This window comes from Acinonyx jubatus, chromosome B3 (assembly GCF_027475565.1).
Source record: "Acinonyx jubatus isolate Ajub_Pintada_27869175 chromosome B3, VMU_Ajub_asm_v1.0, whole genome shotgun sequence".
NCBI lineage: Eukaryota > Metazoa > Chordata > Mammalia > Carnivora > Felidae > Acinonyx > Acinonyx jubatus.
Genome location: NC_069386.1, coordinates 19946209 through 19972773, shown reverse-complemented (window position 1 = coordinate 19972773; position 26565 = coordinate 19946209). Strand labels below are relative to the sequence as shown.

General features: G+C 38.3%; 1 protein-coding gene across 7 annotated transcripts in view; it reads right to left on the bottom strand.

Annotated features, from left to right (window-relative positions):
- Positions 1-26565, bottom strand: part of TJP1 (tight junction protein 1) — a 245271-nt gene that overhangs the window by 87833 nt on the left and 130873 nt on the right. The window contains exon 1 of one of the 7 annotated variants that reach the window (XM_027067917.2): positions 17715-18193. The exons of the other annotated variants lie outside the window; for them this stretch is intronic. Within the exon in view, the coding sequence (XP_026923718.2) occupies positions 17715-17741 (27 nt within the window). The 5' untranslated portion in view covers positions 17742-18193. Of the gene's footprint in view, positions 1-17714; positions 18194-26565 lie in introns of those variants that run through there. 7 annotated transcript variants of the gene reach the window in all.

Genomic DNA, 26565 nt, shown 5'->3' with positions numbered 1-26565 from the left:
CACAGGAACCAATCTGAGGGAGCTTCTAATGGCCAAAGCTGGAATAACTTGAGCAACCAAGTAAATAATGATACTATTCAATTTTAACCCATAGAAGAAAACAGATATCCTTGAGCCTATACCAATATAATCAAATAAATAAGAAAGAGACAGCACTCCTTACAATGGAACTCCAATTAACAAATGGGGAAGGAAAAAGGGAAACAAAAATTACCATCAGCCAAACCCCACAAACTGTTGCAGATGAGATCCACCAATAGATGCTAAATTTAGTGGGTGAAAGTTTGAGAAGCAGCAGGATTAGCAGAGTCTCAAACTACCTCCTCCAAAATATTTATCAATTAAAAAAATATATAGTGACTTTACAAAGTGGAGAATTACCACCCTAACCTAGTGATCAAGGTAAACATCACCAATAATACATACCAACATTATAAACCACTTGATATGATGCACCAAGACCCATCAAGATTTTTATAGTGTTTTGCCAAAAATGCATCATCTCATTCTAATGGTAAGAAAATATCAGACAGGGATGCCTGTCTGGCTCAGTCAGTAGAACATGTAATTCTTGATCTCAGAGTTGTGAATGCAAGCCCCACCTTGGGTATGGAGCATTCTTAAAATAAGAAGAATAAAAATAAGAAGAATAAAGATAAAAAAAAAAAAAAAAAGATTGGGTGCCTAGGTAGCTCAGTTGGCTGAGTGTCCAACTCTTAATTTCAGCTCAGGTCATGATCCCAGGGTCGTGGGATTGAACCCTGTTGGGCTCTGCATTGAGCATGAAGCCTTGCTAGAGATTCACTCTCTCTCTCTCTGCCCCTCTGCCCCTGTCCCCTGCTCCTGTGCTCTAAAATACATACATACATACATACATACATACATACATACATACATACATAAATTTAATAAAAGAAAATATCAGGCAAAGCAAATTGAGGGGCATTCTACAAAATAATAAATCAATTCTCTTCAAAAATATAAAGGTCATAAAACACAGTGGGAAGACTGAGAGTCTGTTGCAGATTCCAAGACACCAACAAGAACTAAATGCAATGTGGAATCCTGAAACAGAAAGAGGAAAAGCTGGCAATAGTTGAGTACAGTCTGCAGTTTGGTTAATATTATTTTATTATTTTATCAATATTAATTTCTTATCCTTGATAACTGTTCTATGGTTATATAAAACATATAGGATGAGGGATTATAAGCAAACCAATATTTTTAAAGCTTTTCTCTAACATTAGTTCAAAATAAAAAAACTTTAAAAAATCTTTTTGGTTTCTAAAGATATATGAGAAAACATGATACACAACAAAGCACTCAATGAAAAACAGACCAAATTAGCAGATTCAACAGGTCACATTTCTTTAAAATTAGCCTTCTTCCTTCACTTTAAACCCTCAAACTGCTTTAAACGAGTCACAAAAAGTCTAAGGCAAAAAGGTGACAAGCTGTGTTTCAACTGCTAAGACTTCCTTAGGCACACTCCATCAGGGCACTCCCTCCTGTTTCTAATAAAATCAGGCATCCCCAGGCTAAAAATCTTACCACTGAACTGGGCAACAGTAACTGATCAAAGTTCAACAGAAATGGAGTAAATACATCAGTTTTAATGCAAGCCACTTAGGTAAACTTAGGACTTTTCCCATACACAACAAAGAGCAACATCACTTATTTTCATGTAAAACTGAGTTTTTAAAGTAACATTAATTGCAGACGCATAAGAGTTTAATAAACTTGATCTGTTGTCAAAAAATAAAAAATAACCGGCTAATATCTATATATCCAACACAGTGTTCATATCCAGAATACACAAAGAATTCTTATCAATAAAGACAGCCTAATAGAACAGAAGTTGCTAAGGGCTTACAACATTCACTCAATGTAATATTATATAGCCATGAAATGAATAAACTACAACTATACAAACCAATATGAATGAATCTTACAATGTTGTTCAATGTTGAACAAAAGAAGCCAGACATAAGAACACATACAATGTTTTCATTTGACTGTAATAACAGGTTAAAACAACAACAACAACAAACAAAAAAACCAAAACACTGCAAAAGAAAAACTCCCAGGGGGTAACTGGCCCTATCAGTTAAAGAGCTCTTAATTAATTAAGACATACTACAAGGCTTCTATAATTAAAAGTGTGGTACTGGTGCATGATTAGACATATAGACCAGTGGAATAAAATGGAAAATCCAGAAATAGAGCTCAAAGTAAATAATGGCAAATTAGGATATGAGAAAGGTAACCTGTCAAATCGCTGGTATAAAGGATGTCACTTATTAATAGTGTTGAAAAAACTGGGCAGTCATTTAGGAAAAAACATAAAATTAGATCTATATCTCATCGTGCATAAGAATAAACTCCAAAAGAATTATGGATCTAAATGTAAAAAATAAAACCATAAAGTACTAGAAGAAAACTTAAATGAATTCCTATTGTTTTTTTTTTTAAAGGGAGAGAATGTGAGTAGGGGAGAGGGGCAGTGGGGTGGGGGTGGGGGGGATCTCAAGCAGGTTCCACATGGGGATCGATCCCACAACCCTGGATGATGATGACATGACAAGAGTCAGACACTCAACTGACTGTCAAGCCACCCAGGCACCCTTCAAGTGAATTCTTTAAGGCTGGTGTAGGGAAAGGCTTCCTAACCATAACTAAAAGTTCTCAGGAAATAAAATAACCCTGGGTACATAAAAAAAAGCCCACATGACCAAACACACACACACACACACACACAAAACACCATAACCAGTCTTAAGACAAGGTACAGCCTGGTAGAAAATATTTGCAAAATATACCTCAAAGGGCCAATATCTCTAATATATAAAGAAAGAAATGCAGAAAAAAAGAAACATTTTAAAAAAGGAAAAAAAATACCTCACAGAAAAATATTAAAATGGTCCTCAAATATTTGAAAAAATGTTCAAACTCACTCACAGAGAAATGCATATTAAAATAACTCCAAGATACCATTCTTCACCTATCAAACTGGCAAAAATATAAAACATATGACAACACAGTCTGTTCACAAGACTGTGAGGATATGGACTTTCTCTTACATTTCTAATGGGAATTAGTACTGCCTTTCTGGAAGGAATTTGGCAATACCTAACAAAACTAACACTTACTTTTTGACCCAGAGATTCTACTTCTACAATACACCTCCAACAATGTGAATAGACATATGTACAAGGTCATTCATTGCAGCAACGTTTGTTGTTGCAAATACGGATCAGCAACACCTAAATGACTACATATGGGCTAGTAAATGAAAAAATTATGGTACATCCATACAATGGGAGTATTGGCAGCTATAAGAAATGGTGATCTCTATGAACTGATATGGAACAACTTCAAGGGCATACCTTTAAGTGAACAAAGTACAAGAATATCTATAGTATGCTACCCTTCGTGTAAGAAAGAAGGTAATGTAAGATTATGCACATGTACTTGCTCCTCTGTGAAAAAGAAATATAGAAATGATAAACCAGAAACTAAAGGAACTACCTTACAAGGTTAAGTGCGAAAGGGGTGGGAAGGAAAAGAAAATGGGTTTGGGGTTGTAGGAATGAGGAAGAATTAACACTCCTGAGCATATATTTTTGTACAGCTTTGAACTACAGTAATGTTTCACATACCCCAAAATAATAAATAATTAAAATCAACAAGGATGGTCATGGAGGTGGGACCCAAAATAGAATACACAGAGTTAACAAATAAACCTATTTCATGTGGTGCCTGGGTGGCTCAGTCGGCTGAGGGTCTGACTCTTGGTTTTGGCTCAGGTCATGATCTCATGGTTTGTGGGATCGAGCCTTGCATCAGACTCTGCGCTGAGAGCACGGAGCCTACTTGGGATTCTCTCTTTCTCTTTCTTTCTCTCTCTCTCTCTCCCCCAGCCCTCACTTGCTCTAAATAAAATAAATAAACTCAAAAAATAAATAAACCCATTTCAAATGAATACCACAACTGAAAAGGATGGGGAAAAAACTAACCTATGTGTCTGTCTAGTTGTGACTCCTGAAAGGAACAACCACTGCCGTACCAATTGGATATACAGATCCAGGTATCTAAATTCCATTCTCCAATAAAAGAATCAGGTCTTCTTGTATAAGTGAGAGAAGCCAGGGTTAGGGTAGGGAAAATACAACATAAATCATGTACCAAAAAAATAAAAAGTGGGGCGCCTGGGTGGCTCAGTCGGTCAAGCGGCCGACTTCGGCTCAGGTCATGATCTCGCGGTCTGTGAGTTCGAGCCCTGCGTTGGGCTCTGGGCTGACAGCTCAGAGGCTGGAGCCTGTTTCAGATTCTGTGTCTCCCTCTCTCTGACCCTCCCCTGTTCATGCTCTGTCTCTCCCTGTCTCAAAAATAAATAAAACGTTAGAAAAAATTTAAAAAAAAATAAAAAATAAAAAGTGCTCAAAACAGGACTTCCAATGGCCAAAGCTGTTAACAATACAAGCAACAAAATAAGTAATAATAATAATAATACATTGTAACCCATGGAATAAATTATCTGTGAATGCATACTGATAAATAATCAAACAAATAAATGAAGGGGCAACTCTTCTTTACAAAGGAATTCCAATTAATAAATGAAGAGAGAATAAAAGAAGTAGACCAGACATACTTTCTTCTGACACTTTCTCCACTGAGAAAGACAAGCCATTATGTCTGTGGTAGTCTTGTCAAAACCGCACAACCTCAATCAAATCATGAGACATCATCGCATAAACCCAAATTGAAACATTCTAAAAAATAAATGACCAGTGTTCACTGAAAGTGTCAAGGTTGTGAAAGACAAGGAAAGAGAAACTGAAGGTACTATCATAGTTAAAATGATAATATTTTTGGTATATGCATGAAATAAAACGTTAAATTAACTTCATCTGTTTTTTTTTAAGTTTTTATCTATTTATTTATTTTGAGAAAGAGAAAGAGCATGCACACACACATATGTGAGTGGGGTAAAGGGCAGCGGGGGAGAGGAGAGAGAGAGGGAATCCCAAGCAGGCTTCCCACTGTAAGCACAGAGCCTGATGTGGGGCTTGATCTCACAAACTGTGAGATCATGACCCGAGCTGAAATCAAGAGTCAGATGCTCAACAGACTGAGCCACCCAGACACCCCTTAACTTCACTTCACCTGTTTAACTTCTTGATGTGGCTAATAAAAATTTTATTTTACATGTGTGGCTCACATATTTCTATTAGAACTGCTCTAGCTATATCACCAATTAATAAATAGAGGGCAGAGAAACATTGTAACCACTGTGGGGAAGCAAGCATCAAAATCCAGATTAAGAAATTCTAAGAGGACAAACAAAACTGTTCCTCACCAATAAAACCACAAGAAGGACGGGGATGATAAAGACCAAGAGACATGGGGGGACCTTACAGTCTAAGATTATCAGTAGATATACCAAACAACCACAACAGGAGGACCTTGTTTGGATCCTGATTTTTTAAAAATATATTTAAAAAGGAAAGTTCGTATTTTTAACAATTGGAAACTTTACATTGACTAAACACTGGATTTTGGATTTAGAATTTATTTTTAAAGTGTGACAATGGTCTAGTTCTTTTTTAAAGAATTCTTATCTTTTAGAGATATATACTCAATAATAATGAAAAGACAAGTCTGGTATTTGCTTCAAAATAATGGGGGAGTGAGGATACAATGCATTGGAAGGATAAATGAACCAACACTGGCCATAATTTGATAACTACCTGGTGATGGTGATGTGGGGATTCTTTATAATCTTCATCTACTTCTGAATGGTTTTGAAATTTTTCCACTTTAAAAAAAGAAGATAACTTCAGGGGACTAGAATTTTTTTAAAGTTTTTAGTTAAATTCCAGCTAACATATAGTGTAAACTATAGCGTATAGTTTCCGGTGTCCAATACAGTGGTTCAACAATTCCATGCAACACCTGGTGCTCATCACAACAAAGGGCCCCTTCCTAATCCCCACCACCTACTTCACCCATCCCCCCATCTACCTCCCCTCTGGTAACTATCAATTCTCTATGGTTAAGAGTCCATTTCTTGGTCATTTTTTCCTTTGCTCGTTTGTTTTGTTTCTTAAACTTCACATGAGTGAAATCATGTGTCTGTCTTTCTCTGGTTTATTTCACTTAGTCCCATCCATGTCATTGCAAATGGTAAGATTTCATTCTTTTTATGGCTGAGTAATATTCCACTGGATATATATGGGCTGTTTCCATAATTTGGCTATGATAGATAATGCTGCCATAAATATCAGGGTGCAGGTATCCCTTTGAATTAGTATTTTTGTATTTTTTAGGTATATAAATACTTAGTAGTGCAACTGCTGGATTGGAGGGTAGTTCTATTTTCCACTTTCTGAGGAGCCTCCAATACTGTTTTCCAAAGTGGTTGTACCAATTTGTGTTCCCACCAACTGTACAAAAGGGTTCTTTCTCCTTTCTTCACATCCTCCCCAACACCTGTTGTTTCTTGTGTTGTGGAGTTTAGCCATTCTGACAGGTATGAGGCATTATCCCATTGTAGTTTTCATTTGCATTTCTGATGATCAGTGATGTTGAGCATCTTTTCATGTGTCTGTTGGCCAGCTGTATGTCTTTTGTTTTTGTTTTTTTAAGTTTTTATTTACATTCCAGCTAACATACAGTGTAATATTATTTTCAGTTGTACAACATAGTGATTTAACACTTCCATACAATAGCCGGTGCTCATCACAACAAGTGCACTCCTTAATGAGGGGACCAGAAATTAATTACTGATCTAGGAACAACCTACACCAAGAATACTGCTACCAAGACGCCAGGGATGTAAGTAAATTTTCCATGGACTGACTACTCTAGGAGCTCCCTCCCTAGAAAAATGCAACTAGATCTGGAGATGTGCTAGTACCTTCTAGGAGTTTCTAGGTTGACTTACCAGTGAGTCAATAACAGAGTATTAAAAAGGCCATTCTAATTCTAGGAAGGACATCAGATATTAATCAAATAACTAGCAGACAGATAATATAAGTTATTGTAGTGTAACAAAGAGAAAGTACTGAGAGCTTAAAAGAGAATTCTGACCTAATTTCTGGGCTGAGGACATGGTTCTTGAGGAACAGAACTGGGACAGATGCTAGAGGAATGAGGGATGAAGGTAGGGAAGCTTTCCGGGTAGAAAAAAAGTACTTCCTTCTTTCATTCATTCAAATAATATTTGAGAGTTTATTATGCTAGAGACTGTGTTAAGTTCTGTGAATAATCAATCAGTATTGACCTTTGTTCTCATGGAGCTTACAGTCCAGTGGGGGAAAAAAATTCACAACTGAATATATAATCATAGGCTTAAATAAGTACTAAAAAGGAAAACAGTGCCACTGAGAGGAGCTCAGAAACTTGGCAGAAAGTGCAACTTCTACTAGGAACCAAAAAGAGGACAGCATAGTTGGAGAACACAGCAAGAAGGAACAAGATGGAAGATGAGTCTAGAGGGATAGGCAGGGGTCAAATAATCCAGAAGTTTATTGACCATACAGTATGGACTTTGGTCTTCTACTTCTAATGGCAGTAAGAAGCCTAGGAGTTTTAGGAAGAGTGTGTGTGTTGGGGTGGGAAACTAATACAACTTGGATTTTGAGAATCAATTTAGAAAAAGAGTAAGGAGAAAGAAGGGGTATATTATACTTAGGCAGCTATTACAGGAATCCAGAGCAACTATGATGTATGCACATATATGTATATGTGCACAGGGGGAGGGGAGACATAGGAGATGATAGAAGGTACAGATAGAACAAGTGGAAAACTACAAAGTGCTCAAGAGTTAAAAACTAAACAGAATTTGCCAATCAACCATTCAAATCAGGTAGATATTCCAACTGTGCACTGGATCTGGAATAGTCTTTAATTTCTATTCTCTAATCCATCAGAATAAAGACTGCATGTCTTACTTAATGCTACTGTAATAATTTTTTCAAAAGTGTCTCAGAGCCCAAGGACTTCTGTTCCACAGCGCATCTTGCTGGGCTGAGACTCCTTATCTACAGGCTAGCCTCTGTCCAATATCAAAGAAATATATACATAAATACATGCCTCTTCTCTGATATTAAGATGGGTTTCACTTAAAATGTTTTTAAAAGGTATAGCTTAACAAACAGCTTACTATGTGCTGGGTCTCTTTTCTATTAAGATGGACTTCATTTAAAATGTTTTTAAAAGGCATAGCTTAACAAAACAGAACAGTGCTGGGTACTGTGCTGAGTGCACAACCCCTCTGAGATGGGTACTGTCATCATTACTGCATTTCACGATGAGAAAACAGCTATTAAGTAGTAGACTCAAGATTCAGATTCCAGAGCCTAAACTCATATAGTGAAGCTACAAAAACTTACGGTTATTCAATTAACCTTTCCAGTCCTTATTTCACTTGACCACTCTGCAGGATCTGGCATGCTGGCAGGTCTCTCTCTTGAAATTTCTTTCTTTGCTGGCCTTGCCCTGTGCCACTACCCTCAAACCACATTCAAATTAAAAACTGCTGTTCATGAGTCAGTTAAGCATCTGACTCTTGATCCTGGCACAGGTCATGATCTCATAATGAGTTCGAGCCCTGCACAGTGCTCTGTGCTGATGGTGCAGAGCCTGCTTGGGATTCTCTCCCTCCCCCCTCTCTCTCTGCTCCTACCCCACTCACATGCTTTCTCAAAACAAATGAATAAACTTAAACAAAAAAACCCTTCTATTCATGAAAAGACCATTAAGAGAGAACTACCATGTTGGAAAATATGTCTACAACACATACAATCAACTGGCTTTTATACAAAAAACATAAAGCCAATCAACAGAAAAAGTCCCACAGAAAAGCAGACAAAAAACTTAACAGGCAGGCTATAAACATGAAAAGTTGATCAACTTCATCTAGTCAAGGACATGCAAATTAAAACTACAATGAGAGTGTACTAAAGACCTACCAGAAGAGCTAAAATTACAGTGTCTAATAACACCAGGCACTCGTAAAAATGCAGAGCAAAAGAAGCTCTCATTCACTGATGACGAAGAGTATAAATTAGTACAACCTCTTTGGAAAACACATTATCTACTATTTTGAAGATACATTAAACAATCCAGCAGCAATTCCATCCCTAAATACGTATCTTAGAGGAATGTATGTGTGTTTACCAAGAAAAATGTACAAGTTTCTATGGAAGCATTACTCTTAACTGCCCTAATTAGGATATAACCCAAAAGTCCATCAACAGGAGAATGCATAGACTGTGGCATATTCATGCAATAGAATTCCATACAGCAATGAAGAGGAGTGAATTCATATGCAACCACATCTGAATCTTTAAAAGTCAGAACAGCAACTGACTTAGGGGAGTAAAGGTGTTATTTAGGAAGGTCACAACCTATGGATCTTATGGTCAGGACAGTGGCTACCTTACTAGGGTAATGTTACTGAGAAGAAGCAAGATGGGAAGCTTCTGAAAAGCTGGCAACATTGTATTCCCTTGACCTGCATGGCGTTTACATGGGTACTCACTTTATAATTATTTATTAATGTATATCTGCTTTATGTACTTTTATATAGGTATTTATTATATTTCACAATAAAAACACATAAAAATGACATCAGCTGACAGCATTTAAGTCAAGATTATTTACATAAAAATCCAGATTTACAACCTGTTTTGAAAAACCGGAAGATCTGGCCTGCCTTCTTCCATGCCAACAATCAGCTAAAGCTGAGCAATTGCTACACACTTCCTTTAGGTCAGCTTGTGCTCTCTGACAGCCACAGTACCCTATGCCTCCCAGCTTTCATGATTCATGCTGTCTATCTGGTCTAAAACTCACCTAACACCATTCCACATCCATCTCCATGACACTCCTTTAGAACACAGCAACATATAAGCATGTGCATGTATATGAATTATAAAGCATACTAGCTAGAGCAAGTAAATTTAACCTCACATTCCTCACTTTTAAAATAGAGGTTATAGTAGTACCTAACAGTGTTGTTAAGATTAAGGTGAAACAATGCATACAAAACATTAGCTTAGCACTTGTCATAGAATCAGTGCTCAATATTAGGGGACTAATATTTATTACAGACACACATTTCTTGTATTTACAACTAGAATATAAATTTACTTGCCATGGCCACTGTCTTCTGATTTTATTGACAATACAGCAGAAAAATATGAGTTGGTATATACATTTGTTTAATCAGATACTCCAAAATGTATCACTGTAAAAAACAATAACCAGTAAATAAATCTTCCAAAGTTCCTTTACATGACACCATGGTAAAGATTTCCTACAATTATACTTTGAAAAGTAGGCCTGTTTTCCCAAAAGATGTATATCACCAGATTGTGGCTTTTGTTGGTCTGATCAGAGTCAGGTAAGTGGGCACCTACTAAAATATACTTTAAGATGACGAATTTTAAGACCTTAGTCATACAATACCCTCAATCAAAATTAAAGACTTTAGTTTTGACTTTTGACTTTTCAAGGTAAACTTCATCTGAACACCAAAAGCAGCTTACATCTCTCACAGAGCTGTTATGTTCCAATGACCACTCACCAGGCTTATTGAATTTGGTATACAGTATTTTTCTCCCATAAAAAACAGAAAAGTCTACCCAAACGTCCCCCCCCACCCCAAGCCAGTTTGGCAGTTAAGTCTTCATACAATGGGATGAATTTGATCCACGAATACAATGAAAACTAATGAACTATTTGCCCACATCTCACAAAAGCCATGCTGAGCAAAAGAAGCCACGTACAACAGAATCCACACTGGAAGATTCTGTTTGTATAAAGTTCACAGGGAAAACTACAGTATCCACAGAATGCATAATTAAGTGGTAAAATTATAAAGAACAGCTAGAAAATGAGTACCACAGAAGACAAGATAGTTGTAATCTTTGGGAGAAGGAGGTTATGATTCAGAAATGGCATGTTAGGAATTCTAGAACTTATCATCGTGTACAGTATTTTGTTTGTTGCTGTCTGCTCACACTGTTAAAATGCTCCATGAGTACAGAAATATGTTCACTGTTCTATCTCCAGAATCTACAACAGTGCCTGACTCCCAATACCAGGTTCCCAATAAATATGTGTTGAATGCAGAATAAAGTTTCAAAAATTCAAATTGTTCCATATTTCACAACTTGTCAGACTCTAAATATAACAGTAATTGCTAGCATATAGTGCATTTTCCATGTCAGTACCCTCAAGAAGTTGTAAGTATATAAGTAAATTCTGATTACTTTATAATCCTTAACCTTTCTGCTTTTGAGATGCTTTAACCAAACACATGCATATAACACTTATATGGATATGTCCAGATTCAATTAAAACATTTTTTAAAAATTAACAAGGAAAAACACAGAAACTCATGTGTTACAGCCAGCCCAGGCTCTAGATAGGACTCCAACATTTTCTCCAACCAAAAAAAAGCATACATGATGTTATTATAAGATGACCATAAGTGTGCTCTTATATTAATATAAATCCTTTGCATCTTAAAACTTAATTACACATTTCACAATCATTACAGTATAAAGCAGTTTGAAAACTGTAAGCTTCTAGAGGACAGGGATCCAAAACAAAATGTACTCAATGAATGTTGGGCTAACAACAACAAAATAGTCATTACTAAAATTCTCTTGGATTTTATAATTATGAACTGAATTGAGAGCTAATTAAAATTAATTCAGTCATCAGAAATTGTACAAACCCCAAAGATTACTAGTGGCAGTTCCGAAAGAGTGAAAATTCCTAAAACCAAGAAAAAATAATTTTCACTCCTTGGGAATGTATACTATTTAAGAAAACAAAAACAAAAAACAGAGGCTCCTGGGTAGCTCAGTCAGTTAAGCATCTGACTCTTGATCTCTTGATTTCAGCTCAGGTCATGATCCCAGGGTCATAGGATTGAGCCCTGCGTCAGGCTCCGCGCTCAGCATGCTTAAGGCTGACTCACACTCACTCACCCTCCCTCCTTCCCTCCCTCTTTCTTTCTCTCTCTCCCTTCTCTCCAGCTCATGCTCTGTTTCTAAAGTAAATAAAATAAAATAAAAATTTTTAAAAACCAAACATAAAAAATATTTCAGCAAGTCAAAAAAGTGTTTAATTAAAGAAGGCATATGCTAACCTCATGTTCCTAATTAGTATCCATATAAAGGAATATTAACTCCTGTTTTCACATCCTTTTTGGGTACAATAAACTAGAATGATTTGAGGTCATTCATCAGTCAACTCACTTCCCAGCATTCCACCAACATGAAAGAGTTATAGGCTGTTCTAATATACACCTACAATACAAACTAATAAAAACTTATCTTTTGATCTATCCCAAAGTTAAGGGCCATCTGAGATTCAGTATTTAACACTACAAATGTAACAACCAGGGCTTTGTTTTTAAGTCTCAAATGGTGTGTTTTACAGTACAAATTTTGGCAACACTGGTTTTCTCTTGTTCTAAAGCAGTGTTTCCATGATACAGGCAATCATTTTTAAGATATAAAATGAAATTCCCTACTCATATACTCACCATACACTTCTCATTATTAACAATTTATCTGTTTGAGAAGGAATGGAAATAAAGCACCTGGCTAACCCATAAAGGAGCAACCTGAAGCTACTCTTCTCTGCAATAAATAAATTAAGAAGAACTCTAGGTCAGAGATACCAAAAGGGCTATATTTATTGCTGCTTTATACTGGAATACTGTTCTGAAACCCACCAATTTTAGATTAAATACTGTCAAAAACAAACAAAAACTTCAGAAAACTATCCTAATGCCTCACTCTTCCTACAAGATTAAAAGTTGTTAAACTAGTAAGGTTTTTCAAGACTGTCTATCAAAATTCAGAGATGCAAAGCAAGTTCCAGTCAAGTATTTCAGAAATATCAAACTAGTCATAATCAACTATTTCTTAATCTTATTTAACATTTGATTAGAAACTCTACTAATAAAAAATAACTAGCTTGTCTTCAGCAACAATGCTTAGTCAGTACTGGCTACCCAGTGCATGTGTGCGTACAGGAGCCTGGAATGAGCTATGACTGAGCAGTCAGGGGTGGGTGGTCCTACACACGAGTTTACAGTCAGACTAACAAGTCTTCCAGCAGACTGAATTTTTACCATGTCAGGGTTATATTAAGAAATGGTTACATTTACAAATTTTCTCCAAAATTATTTTTTAAGAGGTTTTCCTTAGTAGCATGGTGATCTGTCTTATTTATACTGTTTTATTCTTAGAACTGTACAGAGTTTACATTTGGTCTCTAAATAGAAAAAAAGATTAAAGAGCAAGTGAAAGTCAGAGCCAGTACATTGTCTCCAGGATTGAAAAAAATGAGTGAAACTACTGTAATCTTTTTCCTTCAAACCAAACAGAGAACAGTACTATCTACACTGCATTACAGCCCTCAAAGCCACAGATTGGTTTCAAACTCATTATTTGTTGGCTATAGATGTCTGATCTCTGTCACAAACTGACAGCAATCAATGACAGCATAAGTCTTTCTTAAATATAAAATAAAGGTTGTAAGATCCTAACATGGAAACATCAGTACTTAAGAAAAGAAGGAAAAAAGGGCCTTCCTAACAGTGTAGTGGAATCTGTGCCATTACACAATTTGAGAGAAAAGGCACAGCATGATTTGAAGTCACTGTCCTACAGAGCTGTCCTAAAATGCACTTAAAAGTTGTAAATATAGTCAGGATTATCAACAAAGAACATAAATTAAAGTTTTAACCATAAATATCTAAAATACTAACATAAAAAATTAAAAGCCCTTTGCCTTAAGCACTGTAAAAATATTCCTAGTAAAAAATATTGTATAAACTTAGGATTTCCAGAAAAATACTAATACAGTGAAGCTCATTAGAAGTTGGCAGGCCCAAGTGAACTGTCATAAAGTGCAGTGAGTTATTCCTTTACTTTTAAAGCAATATGCAGCAAATATGCATTGATGAATAAATACCAAAATTAAAACTATATCATACCCACCACTCAGGACATAATTCCTACCCATAAAGACTAATTTCTACAGTTCTTAACTTTGAAATGTGCAGCTACTAAGCAAAGTACATTGTGCCTTACTTGATACAATAAATCAATTCCTAAGAAGAGATGTAAATAATTTCCACACTAAACTATGGTAGAATTTGAGAGATAACCAGAAGGGGGGAAAAATACTGTCCCTGAAACATAATGGAAACATTTAAGGAGCAAAATCTAATAAGCATAAATGATAGTATAATCTTAAATATTATTGCTTCCTCAAAAGTGAAACAGCTTGAAAATCCAGAAGCCACTGCAATTTCCTTCAGCCACTTTCTGTGATTCAACCAATGGAAATGTTCCTAATAATTATTCACACCATTTTCTTACATAATTAACTCCGTGATGAGACAGAGAACCACCCTCAAATTCCTGTTTTCAACTTTAAAATAATTTTATTATCAGGCACACTAGTAATTCTGTGTGCAATTCAGATGTATGTTATACATATGAAAACCTTTTCCTTTATTATTTCTAAGTTAATGTCACATACGACGAAGCCCTTTCCAATTCAGGCATAGTTTTTTAGAAAGTATCCTACACTTTCTTCTAGTTTTATGATTTATTTTATTTGCTCTTATTCAAACACTTGAATTTATTTATTTATTTAGTCTATGGTTTAAGGCAGAGAACTACCATAAAAAAAATTAAAAAATTAAAGATAACCAACTGACCCCGCACTATTTACTGAATAACCCATCTTTTCCCAGGTAATCTACAATGTTACTTTTAACACATACATATTCTTTTAAAAAAATTTTTTTTTATTATTGAGAGACAGAGAGAGACCTAGCATGAGCATGGGAGGAGCAGAGAGAGGAGCCACAGATTCTGAAGGAGGCTCCAGGCTCCAAGCTGTCAGCACAGAGCCCGATGCAGGGCTCGAACTCACAGACTGCGAGATCATGACGTTAGCCGAAGTCAGACGCTTAACCCACTGGGCCACCCAGGCGCCCCTAACATATACATATTCTTAATTTTCCCTCTTGCTGGATAAGTGATAGGCAAGTTACTTTACCTGTGTTTCAATTTTCTTACCCAGAAAGTGGGGATAATAGTAATGCTCACTTCACATGTGGAGTTACTCTATGAATTAAATCAGTTTATTTTAACCCTTAGAACAATACCTGACACATTAAATGCTGACGATGATAATCACTAAAAGCTTATAAATAAAAAGCTGTTCTTGGATTCTGTGGTTCCACTGTCTATTCCTGAGCTGACAGACCGTTTTAAATTCCTCTGAATTTATAACACATTAGGTTTTCTAGTAGGACTTCCTTTTTCCAAAATTTCATAGCTATCAATCATTTTATCAGATAAATTTTCTCATTAATATGTCAAGTTTTCTATAATAACACAATGAAATTCTATTTGGAACCGTATTACATTTACATGTATATCAACTTCGGGAAACCGATATATTCTGTAATACTGACTCTCCCCATCTCCCTCATCTAATTTATTCACATTTTATGTCCTTTAAAATACATGTAATTTACCAACAACTGTTATATTTATTCCTAGGTGTGACCTTTTGGGAGAAAAATTTACTGGAATTTATCAGAATTTTAAAAGCACATTCCCTGTGACCCAGAAATTCCATTTCTAAGGATTTAACACACTCTAACATTCACAGATATAAAAATATAAAGCTACTTAGTACAATAGCGAAATCCCCCAAACAAGTTAAATGTCTGTCATTAAAGAAATGGTGATCTGCAGCGTATTCTTGGGATATTATTACAAAGAATATAAAAATCACAGGTACTTGCTTAGAGAGGAGTTCTACAAACCACTCTGCTAAAACAAGAAAACAAGCTGCAAATTAATGTCTTGTTTTTTTGTTTTTTTTAACTGAGGGTTAGGGTAGGGGAACAAAAGTATCACATGTAAAGTATTAAGTATACAGTCTGGCTTGTAGTAGCATTTCAGTCACCTTAAGAAATTAAATGTGACTTAGTGAAACGGCTGAATATTCTTTCATTTCACCTATTTTTTTATGGCCTGCCTTGTTGTATAAAAGATTTTGTGGTAGTCTCATAATACAGCATTTAAAAAAATAAGTTTTCAACTCACATTTTACTCTTAAATATTTAAGAATACACACATCCCTACAGTGTGTAGGGATGCTTTTCAATATACCATAAAATCTCAATCCGATAACTCGGGAGGAAAAATATTATTTCTTCTAAATCATCCTACTCTAACTTGAAATAACCTTTTTAAAGTGTGTTGTCTTGGATATCAAGCACCAAAGATTACACCTCAGGAACAAAGTGACATTATGTCCAATATGAAAACAAAGCCTTTCCTCCTCGGAAAGGAAACCCCCAAAATGATAAATAATGTGAACTTATTTTAAAATCAAAGCAAAATTTTGCTTTTTATTCTAAGTTATTGGCTGAAGTTTCATCTTCAGATTGTTCGTCATTAAGGTAAGGTCATAAAGGGGAAAATTAAAGTTTTCATAGAGAACGAATACTATATTCCTTTAAAAAATATACACACTACTAAGTATAACCGGTAACTTCTGCCTCCCAGAAAACAAGGTCCTGAGTTCAGAAACTTCAGGGCCATATCATACGTTGTTCCAGATGCTACGAATAAACATTTCCAAAAGAAAAATAAATACATAAAACCACTACCTGATTAAGTACTTCGATACCGTTTGAAGTAAGGAGTTGATTTTAAATGGGAGCGATTTTTACTCTTCAAATTTCTGTATGTCTGTAACTGTTAAAAAGAGCAGATACTACTTTATGATGAGAAAGATTAAAATGTACAAAAGGAAAAGAGGATTTTAACGGAATATTACTAACTTCAGCTTTCTGATGTAACATACACGTTGGTTTCACAGCACTGAGAAAAACAGCGTACTTCAAAGCACGTGTAAAACTTGATAGGAAAAAGTTACTTTTACTGCACCCACAAGTCTTTTTTATTTTTTAGACTTCATTTCACTGTCCATTTGTAGGAGTATTTTGTGTTACTTCTGAAAGTTTAGTTCAAATTAAACTATTAAGAAGTGTTAAGGAGTTATTTTTTCAACGCCACCTCAAACAAATGACACCGTGAAAAAAAATTCCAACCTACTACACACAAAACACTGTTTTGCTGTCTCAATGTCTTATCGCTGGCGCGCGCATACCACGAAGAGTGACATCAGATCGAAACTACACGGTTTCGCCGGTGACCAACCACTCCTCCAAAGACACCAGTTACCGGCTGGCTGGAGGTAGCACCCCAAACCCCGACCTCCGGCCCGCCGCACGCTCGCGTCGGGTGGCCGCAGGACCCACTCCACGCACAGAGTTTGCCCGCGCACGACCTGTTGCGCGTCCCCGCCCGCGGAGAGCCGGAGCCAGGCACCGACGCCGGCAGCGATGCACCTGCCCGGGACAGCAGCCCGGCGCGCCCGCCGCCCCCTCCTGGGCCCCCGCCCGCCGCCTGCCCGCCTACTCGCGGGGCTCCGAGCGGCCCACAGCCACAGTCAGCCCTGCCCACCCGCCGCCGCCCCCGGCGCCGGGGCAGCAGCCCGCGGGGAGGAGGGCGGGGCGCGGGCCCGACGCCCGCAGGCGGCCGCGCTCGCTCAGGATCGGCCCTGACGGCCGCGGAGGCGCTCACCTTGGCGGCCGCGGCTCTGGCGGACATCTTGTCTCTCTCCTGCGCCGCGCGAGGCTCCTCGGACCCGAAACTCCGCGCCACCAGCCCGCCGGCTCCTCACGCCACAGACCAGATAAACATCTCCCGGGAGCGAGCGGGGCTGGGGGCGGGGGCGGCCGCAGAGGCCCGGCCCACGGGGAGGGGACTCAACTCGGACAAAAGTCCGGGAAGCGCCCGCCCGCCCGCCCCGCCCGGGTCTTCTCCGCGGGGCGCGCCCGGCCGGCGCCTCTCTCCGAGTGCGGCCACTCGCTCGGCCTCCCGAAGCTCTCACAGCCCGGACACGCCGGCCCCGCCTGTTCGCCACTCGGCAGCACCGAGGGCCTCCCGCCGTCCCTGTAGCCCGTTCGATGGCTCTTTAGAAGCCGGCTTCCGCACGTAACTTCCCTGGAACCAGCCGCGGAGAAGGGATCCAGCGTCGACAGGCTGAGCCGGCGCCGGCAACTGCGGGTGGCCACGCAAACCTGCCGGCCCGGCCCGGCCCGGCCCACTGAGCATGCCCGGCTGGGAGGGGCGGGGCCACGATGGGGGTGGGGCCAGTGTGGGGGCGGGGTCGCAGCGGGGCGGGGCGAGCGCCCAGCGGCCCGCTTCCTCCAGGGGTCGGACCCCAGTCGCGGAAGGAAAAGTCCAGTTTCCGAAGTACTTGAGGGCAGTTTCCGCTGGCATGCGAGTCTTCCTGTTTGTTTTTAATCAAAGGTCGGCAGAAATCGCCCCCGAGGACAGAGGCCCTGTGTACCAAAGCGTTTTCGACTTCTAACAGAGACGTGTCCGCTTGCCCCTCAGCAAGCCACCGCGGATCAGCCCCCACGCAGAAAGGCGGCTGGAAAGGCTGATACAGCAAATACCTGGCAATAGTTTCTTTAACCTAGTAAATATCGATTGTCACAGCCGTCACCACATGCCTGGGCCTTGCTGCCCCACTGAAAGCAGAATGCGTTTTTCGGTAAAGCATGTCCTGGCTTTCATCTCTAGGGCGCTCAGAACACGGTCTAAATAATTGCTCTCATTCAAACCGATTGTGCTAACTAAAACTGGGAAGGAGGTCATGGGCACTCCTGGGCAAGCTAAGAAATACTCGAAAGAACTGTGGTATCATGGTCCACCGACATTAGGCCTGATGATATATCCAAAGTCTTCCTTCTCTCACCCTTCTAGGCAGGGATCTCAAAACTTTATTTTTTGGCATCCAAAATGCTTAAATTCTTAGTGGCAAGTGAAGGGATCAGGCCGCCCTGCATTTCTAAAGCCAGTTCTCCAGCTCATGTTGGGCAGACAAGGAGGTAAAGACTTGAAGCCCATGATCCAAGTTAAATCGGCCACTGCATATACTTCCCACAGTGCTGACCGCCTTGCTACACACCAAAGGATATGTAAGAAATCATGTCGAGCCTCACTTTTCTAAACTTTGTAAAATGTAAAGCTCTCCACAAATGTCCGAAATTCTTAGTAACAATAAATAACATTCTTAAAAGTACCTAACATAGTGCCACAAAAGGTACACAAGAAATGGGGAAAAAGCATAAACACCAGGTTTTAAACGATGGTTTTCTGTTTGTAACTTCAACTTATGGAAAGATCAAACTTCTCTTAACCAAGAAATATCTGTATATCATACATAAATATCTACCCAGGTTATAAAGTAACCTTTTCATATATTTTGCAGCCAAGCTATCTGAACTAGAAAAAATATTCTGCAAATCAAACCCTCATTCTTTTCTTTTCTCCCCCCTGCATAGAAATGGTTGAAGTCACTTTTGTTTTAAACTTATGGTGTGTGTAATTTTTTTGTTTGGAGGCACAGTATTATTTATTCTTTTAAGAACCGTAATTAAAATGTACTCATGAGTAACCACTCTTTTAAAAAAAAAATCTGGGGAGTTTTTTTATAGTAATAAAATACCTTTCATATCTTCATTACTTTCACCATTTAATTAGATGTGCAATTCACATAACCTGCCTAGAATTAGGCATTGTGTCTTTAATAGCACTTAAACCTAGAGACATACCTAAAAATGCACAGAAACTCTTTTTTTTCTCATTTGTCACTTTTCATCAAGTCTCCCATATATCATTTAAATGCTAGATTACAGGAGCACCTGGGTGGCTCAGTTGGTTAAGCGTCCAATTTCGGCTCAGGTCAAGATCTTATGGTTCCTGAGTTCCAGCCCGAGGTTGTGCTCTTGTGCTTACAGCTCAGAGCCTAGAGCCTGCTTTGGATTGTGTCTCCCTCTCTCTCTGCCCCTCCCCTAACCAGGGCTCTGTCTTTCTCTCAAAAATAAGTGAACATTAAAACATATATATATGAATAAATGCTAGATTACGTGATTTGTCAAAGATCTAATCCATCTGATTACAATTTTAGTTTCTTTTACTTTTGCCATAGTTTGAAACATAATGAAATAAAAAAAAATTTACTTTGAGAATATCTTGCTTTAAAAATTACATTAAGAAAAATATCTCAATGAATAATAGTACCCTTTAAAATTTTTCAATGGTATTTGTAATATCTGAAGTAAACTGTATAACCTATATTTTATATATTTCCTTTTCTCCAAAGAAACAAGAGAAAGTTTTTGTCATCTGTAAAAATAAAAGTAAAACACTAATGTCAAGTATTGTCAAGGAGAAACACATCTCCATTCCTATGGTTTATTTTTGGGGAGATGCTTTGATAAGAAGTGGAAAGGATAGAGCGTAATCTCAGATAGTTGCCCCTTTAACAATGAAGAGTTTATCCACTGAACAACAAAAAATGTTCAAGTTATACCACAACTTTAATGCTAGGTATGAATGTGGTTATAGCTCCTCTAGACTGATTACATGGGAAGAAAAACAAGCAAATTTGAGATTCTCATTTAGAATTACAATGAAGTTTAACCAAGAATCTCTTCTGATTACACAGATTATCTTATTTCTGATCATCTAGTACAAACTGAACAGGAACTAAAAAACCACAACACTTACAAAGAGAACTTCCTGTGGGATTTTTGGTGTCTGCGGCTCAAAACGAAAAACAAAACAAAACAAAACCACTGTGCAAAATCGTTATAAATTTTAGAACCGTTTATTAAAACAGCCTTGACCAAATGAACAGCTATATCTATGCCCACATTTTATACATGTATATTTTGTTTTCATTACAGAAAACTTTATCCTTAGAAAGGCATATTTATGTTATTTTTGGTATGAGCTCTTAATTTACATATGAAATGCAAAGGGGAAGTATTATAAAACTATGGTAGAACATGAGACAATGTTGATAATGGTACAGAAGAGAATATATATACAAAACAGGAGAATTAGGAGACCTTTATGAAGCATTATAACTACAACAACAGCAAAAAAAAAAAAGCGAACCTAACCTTACTCTTATGCCATGTCTTTAAAAACTCTGTAAATTGCAGGGGCGCCTGGGTGGCCCAGTGGGTTAAGCACTCAACTATTAATTTCAGCTCAGGTCATGATCACAGGGCTCCTGAGTTCAAGCCCTGTGCTGTCAGCATGGAGCCTGCTTGGGAGTCTCTCTCTCCTTCTCTCTCTGCCCCTCCCCCACACACATGCACTCACATGCTCTCTCTCTCAAAATAAATAAACTTCAAAAAATTCTATAAATTGCTTCTGAGTTTTCCTCTACCAATAAAGTCATATAACAAGGTTAAATAAGAAACAACTTTCTAAGGCTTATAAAGTTTCTAGACTTCACAGACCAGTAAAATTTCAAAAAAAGAAAAAACACTTTAGGGGTACAGAATAGGACTACCAACTTTTTCACTCATTTTATTTTGCAAAGTAGTGACATTTAAAAACAAACATTAATACACCTGAAGATGGCTAAAATAGTAAACTTTATATAATGTACATTTTGCCACAATAAAAAAAACCCCAAAAGAATGTCACTATCACCAATGTACATTTCTTTTTAAAAGGATATACAAACACTAAAAACAAGTCCTTTTTTATTCAGTTCAGAATAAAGTACAGTCCTTCCTAAAAGAAGAGTGGGGCCACCCTTCCCTTGACTGTGCCAAGGTGGAGCTTTCTCTGTGTAGGGTCCAGAATGTCACACAACTGGGCAGAGAGTTAGTTCCATAACTCCATAGAATCCATGACCCCAAGCCAGGCTTTAACTGGCAAGCCAAGGCTTTAACTCATCTCTGAGCAGTCTGCCTCCCCTTCTCTATAGTTCCTATTTCCCGTCTTCCACACTCTGCTAAGATCCCTCAAAGACCTCCTCCCCAGTGAAAACAGTAATGCATACAGAAAATAGAAATTGAAGCATGGAAACTCCCTTCTCTTCCTGCCAAACAATGACATATTTACAAACCGAGGGTACCTGTTTTTCTTCTCTTTCCCTCCCCTGTGCTGTGAATCCCATCCCGGTTGGGGCGGGGAGAGGGGTGCTGGCCGGCCCCATCAGCTATGTTTTGTCTCACCATCATCTTCATCTTCTTTCAGCCAAAGGATTCTACCTCTCAGAATTCAAGCTTCTCTGATGTCTTCCAACTTAAAAATGAGGTTTGGGAGTGGGAGTGGGGTCAAGGGGGCAACCCTTGACCCTCCCCAGGCTACCTTCAAAGGGATGCAGCCAGCACAGCTATACAGAACCTAGTGCTCAGAATCCACACGGGATTTAATGCTCTGCAGTGCTGTCTTGAATCTTAACAGTTTTTGCATTGAATCTGTTTTGTAAAGGAAGGTGATGGGGCAATGGGCATGCACTGGGGACCTCAGCTCACATGTTGTCCTATTTGTTTTGGAATCCGCAGAGAGTTTCTTGGCTACCCATTCCCCAACTCCTGAAGTCCTGTCAGGGCTCACTCTCTCTCCCTGCTCCACCACCCTCTGTCCCTCACAAAGATCTGGGACAGGCTTGGGTCAGGTCTTTGTACCCATAGCACCTTATGCTGGGCAAGAGCCCCAGGCTGACAGGAGGCCATATCCTGGTGGGGGTGAGCTTCCCGCCTAGCCCCCACTGGAGGACCAAGCTGTCAGGGGTGGAGGTTTAAGGATCCTTGGTAGTTGCCATCTGCTAGGGGCTGCCATGAGCTAGCAGTCCTGTAGCTCAGCTTCCCTAGGACCTGCCCTCAGCTAGGGCATTCAGGTCACATGGCTTGTGAGAAGGGGGGTCCCGGTAGGCCCAGGAGGCAAGTGGAACCCCCAGGACCCTATGAGGGTCTCTACTGGCTACAATGTGCTCCTCCCAGGAATGGGGTCCTCTCTCCTTCCACCCTGAGTCTGCCTGTGGTTGTCTCTTCTGGCCAGCTTAAGGGACAAACTCCAGGGACAAGCAGCAAAATACAGATTGTGTAATTTAAGTGATTGCTCATACAAGTTAAAGTCTGATCTTTGCTGTTAAAACTGGCACTGCTCAATATAAAGATAAATGGTGGGGTGCCTGGCTGACTCAGTTGGTGGAGCATCTTGATCTCAGGCTTGTGAGTTCAAGCTGAGTGTTGGGTGTGGAGCTCACTTAAAAAAAAAGATAAACAGTAAAATTGTATGTACCTTTAAGGGCACTGTCTTCTGCTCTTTGAATAAAAGGTCCCACACTTTCATTTTTTACTGAATTTTTTTACAAATTTTTTACAAATTATGTGGGCATTAGCTCTGAGACCTCCTCTGTCTCTAGATCACAGTCTAGGACTTGGTGACAAGCTTCTCACAAGTTCTCTTTAGCCTCTAGGTCTGTCTGTTGTCAAGGCATGCCTAGGTCTGTTGGCATTCTTTCTTTCTCATCTTAATTTCACAATTTCACAACGAATGCAGACATACATTCCTTCCATGAAAGAAGCAATGGCGGGGGATTGTCTGGATGGCTCATTTGGTTAAGTGGTGGACTCCTGATTTCTGCTCATGTTCGTGAGATTGAGCCCGGGGTCGGGTTCTTCGCTGATAGCACAGAGCCTGCTTGGGGTTCTCTCTCTCCCTCTCTCTGCTCCTCCCCCGCGTGTACATGCTCTCTCTCTCTCTCAAAACAAATAAATAAACATTAAAAAAGAAAGAAAAAAAGAAAGAGAGAGAAAGAGAAAGAGAGAAAGAGAGAAAGAAGGAAGGAAGGAAGGAAGGAAGGAAGGAAGGAAGGAAGGAAGGAAGAAAGAAAGAAAGAAAGAAAGAAAGAAAGAAAGAAAGAAAGAAAGAAAGAAAGAAAGAAAGAAAGAAAAAGAAAGAAATCACAGGTATTTTTCAAAGTCCAACTGGGGGCACCTGGGTGGCTCAGTCGGTTGAGCTTCTGACTTCAGCTCAGGTCATGATCTCCAGGTTAGTGAGTTCGGGCCCCACTTCATCAGGCTTGCTGCTCTCAACACAGAGCCTGCTTCGGATCATCTGTCCCCCTCTCTCTCCATCCCTCCCCCACTTGCGCTCTCTCTGAAAAATAAACAAACATAAAAAAAATAAAAATAAAAGTCCAACTGGACTACATGCCCCCATTCTCATTCCTATTACCCAGGAATACTATTTAAACTGAATCAGACAGTGTATTTCCAGATCACTTTCTGTGTATTTATTTACACATCTGTATGAAAACAAAGAGAAAGGGGGGAGAAGTGTGTGTGTAGTTATACAGGAATATATACTCTTTTTTAAAAACAAATGGTAGTTAATATTTGCTATTTTGCAATTTTTTATTTAATATTTTTGTCAGAGATTATGTCAATGAAAATCATAATTTTATTTTATTTATTTATTTTTAAAATTTTTTTGAGAGAGAGAGCAAGCACGAGCAGGGGAGGGGCAGAGCCCAATGCAGGGCTTGAACCCACCAACCGTGAGTGAGATCATGACCTGAGCTGTGGTCAGACTCTTAACCAACTGAGTCACAAGCACCCCTACGTCACCATTTTAAAATGACTCTCTAGTACTCCATAATATGGATATACCGTAATTTGTCTCAGTAAGATGGTTTTCATATTATAATGCTGCAATGAAAACCCTTATTTATATCTTCTTGTGCACATGTGTAAGTATTTCTCTAGGAGAGACATCCAAAAGGAGGTTTTCTGGTTGAAGTATATGCTTATTTAAAATAAATTTTTTTAAACTGATACGGTCTACCATTCCTCGAAAAATACCAGACCAACTTATCCTGTTTCCCCCACCATATGAACACTTGATAATATTAATCCTTTAGATTTCTGCCCATCTAGTAGACAAAAAATTGTACATTGCTTATCTGTTTATCTCATTTACTCCCCCCCCCTTTTCCTTCTGTTATTTTTGTTATTGATTTGTTGAAGCTCTTCAAGTAAACTTTTTATTGAATGCACCTAAGTCTTTTTAATCAGCAGCTTGTGTGTGTGAGTGTTAAGTAAAATTTGTTTTGGAGTAATTTTAGATGTACAGAAAAGTTACAAAGATAGTACCCAGTTTACCCACCATACCCTAATGTTAATATCTTACATAACTATGGTAGATTTGTTAAAAGCTAAAAAAATTAACATTGTTACAAGATTACTAACTGCATCAAATTCTGCCAATTTTAACTCTGATATTCTTCCAATTTTGCCAATTCTTCCTCCTTTCCAAATCTTAAGGTAATTATTTTAGACATAATCATTTTGAGCCTCTAGACTTTTCTTAAGTTCAGGTTTGTGAATGTAACTACGAATGAGTCAGAGTATAAACCAAAAGGTCACAGAGGACAATACACAGGGTACACCTGGAGGTTCACAGTTCTTATGTTCAAGGGACATTTTTTTTCTCAGACTCCTGTTTGTGAAAGAATTGCCATGGGATATTTTTCCAGCCTCAAACAGTAAACAGAGATAAGAAAAAATCTATTGACTTCACTTTAGTTTGGATTCTGTCTTCCCTAGATGGCAGGGAGTCCCAAACTCACTGGATTAAAAAAAAAAAAAAAAAAAAAAAAAAAAAAAAAGACATTCCTTAAAATAAGCTGAGTGATCGAGTCCCCCCAGAGTATGTTTGGATTTTTTTTTAACAATGTGTGTGTGTTTGTATGTGCTTGAGTGTCTGATAAATCTTTATAATAATACTCTTTTAAAACAAATAAACAGGGGTGCCTGGGTGGCTCAGTTGGTTAAGCGTCCGACTTCGGCTCAGGTCATGATCTCACGGTCCATGAGTTTGAGCCCCACGTTGGGCTCTGTGCTGACAGCTCAGAGCTTGGAGCCTGTTTCGGATTCTGTGTCTCCCTCTCTCTCTGACCCTCCCCCGTTCATGCTCTGTCTCTCTCTGTCTCAAAAATAAATCAATGTTTAAAAAAAATAATAAATAAAACAAACATAAAATATAGAAATGTGAGTAAAACTCCATTTTTAAAAAGGTAAATATGTTTTTATGTTTAAAATAATTTTTAAAAGGGAATAAAATAGCTGCATATGCTTGTAAAAGAAACACTGGAAGGAAAATTAAGAATAAATACAAGCAGTTACCTTGGAACAGGGAGGAGATATCAATAATAACTTTTTTACATATATTCTATAACATAGTTGCAACTCTGGAAACATAAAAATGTTTTACACACTTTAAGAAAATAAATGAAATGAAGAAGAAAAAAAAATCTGTTAAAACTGAAAAGGAACTGAAGCAAGAAAATATACATTAAGTTGGTGACCTAACCAATGCCTCTTGCACAATTGTAGATTGTAGATTCTTTGTATAATATATTCTAAGGAAAACAGCACTCCAAAGAAATCCTAAATTTCATTCAGTAAATTATTAGTAATAATATCAGCATTATTACTTTGAAACTATTAATACATGTGTATGCGTGCATTAGCTAATATAAAACGTTATATATTCATTTGCATATTAAGCTATATATAATAATTAGCTGCTATTTATGTGTTTTAAC